This window comes from Gasterosteus aculeatus, chromosome 7 (genome assembly GCF_964276395.1).
Source record: "Gasterosteus aculeatus chromosome 7, fGasAcu3.hap1.1, whole genome shotgun sequence".
NCBI lineage: Eukaryota > Metazoa > Chordata > Actinopteri > Perciformes > Gasterosteidae > Gasterosteus > Gasterosteus aculeatus.
In genome coordinates, this window is record NC_135694.1 from 12,382,165 (window position 1) to 12,390,238 (window position 8,074).

The 8,074-nt window shown below is 45.1% G+C and overlaps 1 protein-coding gene across 1 annotated transcript; it reads left to right on the forward strand.

Moving 5' to 3' along the window:
* Positions 1-99: 99 nt before the first annotated feature.
* men1 (multiple endocrine neoplasia I) lies at positions 100-7,356 on the forward strand. Its single transcript, XM_040179734.2, has 10 exons — positions 100-506; positions 1,597-2,079; positions 2,170-2,378; positions 2,626-2,754; positions 3,008-3,048; positions 3,141-3,228; positions 3,375-3,511; positions 4,960-5,095; positions 5,818-5,991; positions 6,083-7,356. The coding sequence occupies exons 2-10, from the start codon at positions 1,644-1,646 to the stop codon at positions 6,602-6,604; spliced, it is 1,872 nt and encodes a 623-aa protein (XP_040035668.2). The 5' UTR covers positions 100-506; positions 1,597-1,643; the 3' UTR covers positions 6,605-7,356.
* Positions 7,357-8,074: the final 718 nt, after the last annotated feature.

Here is an 8,074-nt window from a genome sequence, read left to right on the forward strand (position 1 = left end):
TATAGATGGATAAGGTGTCCTGAATGCATAAACTGGTGTGTGTGTGTGTGTTTTTTAACAAAGCCAACCATATTTATTCAAATATATTTTTTAAATGATGACAATGCTGTGACTTCACGGATACAATATCATACATGTAATTGTGTGTTTTAACGTAGCTAATTTTCCATCATATGTAATGGTTATCTTTATTCCATTTTGTATCAATATATAAAATATCAGCATTATTGTGCTCTCTACTGGTGGAGTTTAAAAATAACATCAGATCAACTACATTTCCCAGCATACATGAAGGGGGAACCGTGCGCGCCGTGCGTCAGATCTGTAACCATGGGGATGGGCCTATCGCCGTTCCACAGCCACCATCATGTAGATATGAGATCTGCTACGTTACGCAAACGTGGAGCCTGGTAACACACTGCAAGTGACTATCCGGCAGACTGAACTGCGCGGCAAAAGAGGGGTGACACAAACAAAAACATGTGGCTCAGGCTGTGAGAAAACGGGTATGTTATGTCTTTCACCGTTGGTCAAATTGTACTTTGATAAGAGTTCAGTGTTATTCCGTTTTCAGGCATATTATGGCCATATATTTCGAGAGAGTGCGAGGTTTGATTAGCGTTATTCAAAAGTGAGTTTAGCTAACTAGCAGCTCGTTAGCTTGTTAGCTGCTTCTGACAACAGCAGTCATTCAGCCGGGGCTACCCCGAGCTGTTTGTCACTGTGTAGCGTTCACTCTCTGGTTCGGGATATTTCACCACTTAATCTCACGCGTTGAACTGCACAACGTTAGTACTCATTCAGCGAACTAACCGCGGTAGCCAGCCTAAATGGGTAACCTTACATAACGGCAACTTTACTCAGTAAAGTTAGCTAGTTAGCCTACATGAGCTAACCGGGCTTGCAAATAAATGAATTAAACATTATTTCGCTCAGTACCGAAAGACCGAACGATTCCCAATGTTGCGGAGACATATCGACGTATTTAAAGAAACGCTAAAAGTGGACATTCTACCTGCAGCTTTGGAATTAAATGTAACGTTAGCGCGGTGAATAGCGATAGCAGTGCCCCGCCCACCAAAGCGCCATGTAGCCGGATAGCAGGTCGATGTCACGTTAACCAGCAATAAGAAACGAGTCAAGCTGCTCAGCTGTGGCTCGCTGTCTACTAGGTCCACTACGTCTTTGTTAAGCGTGCTTCAGTTATAGTAATATGGGCGACATTATTAACGGGGTGTTTATTAATGCCGACAAGTCTCCATCCTACCTTTGGTAAAACAAGAAATGTTGCCTTTTTTTAAAAAAGCGTTTGAAAAGTCTTTCTTGTCTATAAACTGGTTGATGACGTGTCGTGCGCAGCCACGAGTCTGCAATGAATGGATCTGCTAACAACGACCGTACGCCAGCTTCAAAGCCGACGGGTCGATATTGTTCGATGAACCTCAGTGGGGAACATGCTCCTTTTTTAAGATGCATTTTCTGAACTGATACACCGTGTATCAGTCTTCATCACTATGGATGTTTTTTTGTGAATTTTGATTTTATACAGTGTGCAACATTGATGTTACATTGAACTGACTTCTGTGTACCATTCAGTTCTGCAGCTACTGAGGAGAGCATCCAGTGGACCGGCGGTGGACGTCATGGGCTTGCACTCAGCCCAGAAGAAGCACTTCCCTTTGCGGGGGATTGACGGTGTGGTTCAGCTGTTTGACGCCGAGCTCCGCAAGTCTGAACCGGACCTTGCCCTCCTCTCCCTGGTTCTGGGTTTTGTTGAGCATTTCTTAGCCGTGAACCGGGTCATCCCCATAAACGTTCCGGGGGTCCGCTTTGAGCCCCTTGAGCCGGACTGTCCCAACTCCTGCTTCCCCACGGTGGAGCTAGGCATGATTTCTGCACTGTACGAGCGCTTTACAGCTCAGATCCGCGGCGCGGTGGACCTGTCCCAGTACCGTAAGACGGCTTCGGGTTCCAGCAGGGAGCTCGTGAAGAAAGTGTCAGATGTGATCTGGAACAGCTTGAGCCGCTCTTACTTCAAGGACCGGGCCCACATCCAGTCCCTCTTCAGTCTCATCACTGGTACGACATTACGAGTATTGCAGGGAAATCGTGTTGATGAGCATGTGTGTAACTGTGATCAACTTTAATTGTTTACTAAATCTGAACCAGGTACCAAACTGGACAGCTCCGGTGTGGCTTTCGCAGTGGTGGCAGCCTGTCAGGTTCTAGGTCTAAAGGACGTCCACCTGGCACTGTCTGAGGACCACGCCTGGGTGATTTTCAGCAAAAACGGCGAAGAGACAGCTGAGGTCACCTGGCACGGAAAGGGCAACGAGGATCGGAGGGGGCAAACAGTCGCAGCGGGAGTCAGCGAGAAGGTGAGTTCTACCTCCTCTCAATAATGGCCAATAAGAAAGCAATCAAATTCAGAACACTTAAAAACAAAAATCAAAGTAGGCTGTTTGGCTCTTTGTGACCAGAATGTTTTTACATATACGTTGCAGGTTAATGTCCTATTTGTTATATATTGGGCTTCTTTATTTCCCCAACCTCTCCAAGTGAAGAAAAAGATACTTCTATGTAATACCAACATTCCTGCATAACTCTTTTGTCTGTCTCCCTCAGAGCTGGCTCTACCTGAAGGGCTCCTACATGAAATGTGACAGAAATATGGAGGTGGCCTTTATGGTCTGTGCCATCAACCCCTCGCTGGACCTGCATACAGACAGCTCTGAGCTCCTGCGGCTGCAACAGGTGAGCTCTGCAACTTGTAGTGAGCTGTGGGTTGTTATACATCTTCTTTTTTTTAATCTCCCGGAACAAAACACCACTTTCAGTGTCACAAGAGCTGCTTCAGGAAGCGGTGGCGTATCGCTTGCTGCAGTTAAAAGCCTCCCACAATTGAGCCAATGGTAGATTAATAATGTCAAAGATCGGACACGTATTGTTATGAGATGCTTTTCCCCCGAGCTGGCTGTAATACTCATCCTGGGGTCTTATTTAACAGAAACTCCTGTGGTTGCTGTATGATCGAGGCGATTTGGACAGGTGAGTTTATGTTGATGAAGCTCACCAGGAATGCAACGTCTCTGACAAGTGACTAAACTCCTCACAACCTCCTCTCCTGTTCTGTGTTCTAGGTATCCCATGGCCATGGGCACACTGGCAGACCTTGAAGATCAGGATCCAATCCCAGGCAAAGAAAGCCCCATGACAATCCACCTCAAGGTTAGTCTTTAGAGCGGAATCCAGGAAGGTTACGCAGCAGTACGACATGAAAATGGATTATAAGCTCTCTTATTAAACTATTCCAACCAGAATTAACAGGAGTCAGTCTTAACTTTCTGTTCTCTCTCTCTCTCTCGTATATACAGGCGGTTAGCTCTGCTCAGAAGCACTACAACAACGAGCACATCTACCCCTACATGTACCTGGCTGGTTTCCATTACAGACACAGGGATGTGCGGGAGGCTCTTGGGGCCTGGGCCGAGGCCGCTCAGGTCATGCAGGAGTGAGTTCACGCCGTCTTTCACATGCTAGCAGGTTTAGTTTAAGTTTAGGTCAAGTTTAGAAGGACTGAGTTACACGCCCAAATGGGAACTGTGCCTTCAAAGGCAACAAGGCGACCAGCTGATTTAACGGTAGGAAACTGGGTCAGTGTTAATGTGATGGGCTATTTGCAGTTACATGATGTCGGTGTGTTGGGGACCCTCCCAGCATGAAGTGGGGGAATAGGTCAACGGAACAAGGCTTGTCTTATGTGTGTTTCTGCAGTTACTGGTGTCATTGTGTCACTGACAGACTGATATTAACTGAATGGTGGAGGTGCTCTGCAAATTAAACCGTACCTTACTATTATTCAAGTATTACTGCTTAAATGACAAACACTTATGCTAACCTCTTTTCCATTACAGTATTTTTAATTCACATCTAGTTTATTAGCTGTGTTATAAATTTCAATGTGTTGTAAATGTGTGTCTCATTTAAAAACATAATTGGGATAGTTACACCAAGTTGAAGGACTTAAATAGTTCCAGGTGAATTATTAAGATTGCTTAAAAAAAATTCTGTTCAGTACACTTTTGTCAGGTAGTAATCTTCTTGTTTTCCCGTAAAACTATTTTTGATTTCTGGTTAATTCGATGCCATTTGTCTTGTAATTTTCTAAGTGGAGTTCTAGATTAATTCAGTCTTTGAATAAATCAATTCTTAAGACCAGCAAAGCTAACATTGCTGGCAAAGATGAAACATGCTGCTCATCAATGGTAAGAAGGTACGTTTTTATTCACTGAGCAAAATTTTTTTAAATTTCTCATCTCACTTTTATTTTGCAATGGCGATCCAGCTATATTTTTGACACATTTGTTTCTCCAAGATGAACATAAGTAATCATTTATTTTCCAAACCTTCGCTGTTTGTTGCCTCGGTTTTTGTTTTACCAAGCGAACACAAGATGGCAGTAAATGAAGTTCGCTCTGCCCTTCCTTTTTGTTGTGACCACTGGTAAATGGATTTTTCAAAGTTAGCCATTCATGTGGTATGACCGCTGAGTTTGGGTTGAGAGTGTTCTCTGTGGTAGCTTTCCTCTCTGAGGGTGTGGCGGGTGAGCCGGGAAGTGTCCAGCATCCTCATGCTAAACACACAGTTCTCAAGCTGCAGCTAAAAATACCTGACCCTTCAGTCCACATTCCCTCCCCATCCATCAGCTTCCTTTTCCTGCTTCCCAATTGTTCTTCAATTTCAGTGTGGGTGTGTGTGTGTCTGGACTGTTGCAATGTTGCAGGTGGGCATTCCCTCCTGGAGCACATTTCTTAATCTGAACTTGATGTTTTTGTAAAGCAGAAGAGACAAGCAGCAGATGAAAATACATTTGACTTTTTCAGTCTGATGTTACAGAATATATTCTGCCTTTCTTCCCACTGTAATTATCAGTTATTCTCCTCTCACCTGCTCTTGAAGGTATAACTATTTCCGTGAGGACGAGGAGATCTACAAGGAGTTCTTTGACATTGCAAACGACGTTATCCCGACTCTGCTGAAGGAGACAGCAGCTGCTGCCGAGAGTCCTGGGGAGGGAGGAGAGGGAGCTGACAAGGCGAGTGTCCCCAGTAGATTCAACCTTCACAATCGGTCGGCTCATCTAAATTTCACTGTTTATTTTTGGGGGTATCGGCACATGAGCAAAGCGCTCTGCATTGCTGCAGGTTGATGTTTCAACCACCTCAAATAATCCATATCCATTTAAATACAGGCTATATTTATAATTCCTTCAACATATATCATTGTCATACAGCCCTTAACGATGTGCAACTGCAGCGTTTATCAGTGCTCTCTTCCAAGCATCAAAACTGGTTCATTTTTTCCTGCTAGAACTCTGGGTTTCAGGTCTACTGCTGCCTGCGTCGGTCAGTTAGGTTCTTAACGTGTCTTTTGGGTGTTCTAAAGGGTTCGTTTGGCTTCACCAAAGTCACACAGAATTTTAAAAACAACTATCCACTGGAGGAAGCTGAATAGTCCACCATCTCCTGTATTCTGCGTGCTGTATTACTATTTATTTCTACTGAGATAACCGCTACAGTTCCCCATTAGAGGCTGATAGCAAGGGGGAGTGGTGAGATTAAAATAATCAGCAGCGCAATTCTAATAGAAATGTTTGATCCAAGCTTAAATTAAAACGGGTTGCTCCAGACTAAGCAGTTGTCAGATACATCTTTGATAATGAATGTTCAGAGTCACAGTCAGAGTGCGATAAAAAAGATGCTGCTGGAACAAAGGACCTTCTCAGTCTTTCAGTGACAGTTGATACTCTGATTTCAGGAGCACCCCAAGCAGGCAGCAGCCCTCTCAGCACTCCAGGACCCAGAATGCTTTGCCCACCTGCTGTCTTTCTATGATGGCATCTGTAAGTGGGAGGAGGGCAGTCCCACGCCGGTCCTTCATGTGGGCTGGGCCACCTACCTGGTCCAGTCTCTGAGCCGCTTTGATGCTCAGGTGAGAAGCCCAGAATAGAACTTTGAACTAGGAGATGACCGCAGCCCCGATGTTGTGTAGCTAAAAATGGCTTTGCGGTCTGATTCCAAAGGTGCGCCAGAAGGTGTCGATCGTCATCAAGGAGCCAGAGTCCCAGGATGATGACGACATGTCTAGTGAGGACCCCCGGGAGGGCCGCAGGCGAGGCCCCAGGAGAGAGTCCAAGCTGGATGAGCAGGGTCCTTTTCCTCCCGATGGGCCCACCTCCCCATCCTCTCAGCCGCCAGCAGCAGCAGCCCCACAGCCCAAGAAGATAGGAGAAGGAGGGGGCCGCCGCCGCTCCTCCCAGGGCCTGCGGCCTGGGGACGCCGACGGAAAGCCCAAGTCCCCCAGCCCGGACTCTTCGCCCTCATCCCAGCAACAGGCGTCCCCGTGCCCGGCCGGGCCCGTGGTCGCCTTCCAGAGCGAGAAGATGAAGGGGATGAAGGGCCTGCTGTGTGCCGCCAAGGTGAACTCCAGCGCCATCAAGTTGCAGCTCACGGCCCAGTCCCAGGTCCAGATGAAGAGGCAGAAGAGCACGCCAGCTGGGGACTACTCCATGTCCTTCATGAAGCGGCAGCGCAAGTCCCTGTAGATGCGCTGGGGGGACTATGCAGGAAATACTGTGAACAGCAACACGGATACCTGACTAACCTCGCTTTGGTTTGTGAACCTTAGTTTCGCCTTTTTGTTACTGGTGTTTTTTAATCCAGACGTTGACTTCAGTCAACCTTCTCATTCCCAGCAATATATTTGACTTTCAAGTATCAGGTCTGAAACGAAAGAAGTGAAACGTTTCACTCTGTTTTTATTCAACAACAGGCAGAAAAAGACTTTCTGAGCTGTCTAGTTTTCTATAGATTGTAAGCACTCATTCATCATTAGTTTGTGATGATTGGCAGCCAATTGCACACTGACTATTAACTTGTCATTGACTTACATGTGGATGTCTTGAAGCCAAAGTAACGAGGATGACCAGAATGCAGCGAAAAGATGTGTAAATATCTTGTACCGTTAGGAACCTGTCCATGACTGAAGCCTTGGAAGTGATTCATTTAGGATAGTTACTGTGTAACATTGTCCACTTCTGCTCTTGACAGCTTCTTTCTTGCCAGCTCTATGTTGCCTTACTTTGCCTTTGTTCTTATCTAAAGTAGACGGCCTTTAATTTGGAGAATAGCAAAGCCGGGCCTATTTCTAATGATTAGAGAAGACCAGGAAGACCATGCACTGTTGAGACTGTGGGCCACATTAGGTGGCCCCTATTACATCTGATTTGCTTGATGAATTGTGGTTTTTGTTCTTGTTTTTTTTGTATCTACAAGTAATAAAGACCTGATAAACTGATTTCTGGTGAGCTCTGAGGGTGTGTGTTCATAGGTGAGTGATCTCTAAGAGGGTGCACAGTAAGTATATTTTACACATACATCAGGATAACAATGGTGCAAATAATCTCTGGTTTGTAAGGAGCTTTGGGGCAAAAAATAAGCTGTGTGTGTATCAGATGCCTATGAGACACCGCAGCAGCACACTGAGCAGTGATTAGCAGGTGACAGCAGGATTCCTGCTAATCTTAACATTAATGGAACTGCAGGCAGCAGATGTGTATTCTGTCTAAATCAATGCACAGACGATACAAAATATCTAAACCAAGACATGAAACGGATTCATTTGCTGGGACATTGAGTGATACGTCTACGAGATCGTCAGCAGTGTTAATGGATGTCGTATTAGAAATGGACAAGTCCATTTCCAATACGCCATCTTTTTGAGTCAAGGTACCAGTTCAATATTTTGTAATGAATAATTAAATTCTGACTTTAGCGGCTTAAAACATACTTGTTAAATATTTGGACTTCAAATAAGACATGCATGCATTTGGAATTATTCAGTGAATAGATCAGGTGATCAATGCTGACTTTGTAATTGAACATCACGCAAGTCTCATTTCAACACTGAAAAAAAGGGTCATATATTTTACTTAAACGTCTTTAACATGTTCCCCGACAGAGCATGTTAACATCTGCTAATCAGCACAGCACTAAACAAAGTAACCTGTGGCTTC

Bases quoted from the DNA above. Each gene is read 5' to 3' on its own strand.
- men1 (XM_040179734.2), top strand. From the start codon at position 1,644: ATGGGCTTGCACTCAGCCCAGAAGAAGCACTTCCCTTTGCGGGGGATT. The intron at 2,080-2,169 runs GTACGACATTAC...AATCTGAACCAG, and splicing joins CCTCTTCAGTCTCATCACTG to GTACCAAACTGGACAGCTCC. The intron at 5,992-6,082 runs GTGAGAAGCCCA...CTGATTCCAAAG, and splicing joins TGAGCCGCTTTGATGCTCAG to GTGCGCCAGAAGGTGTCGAT.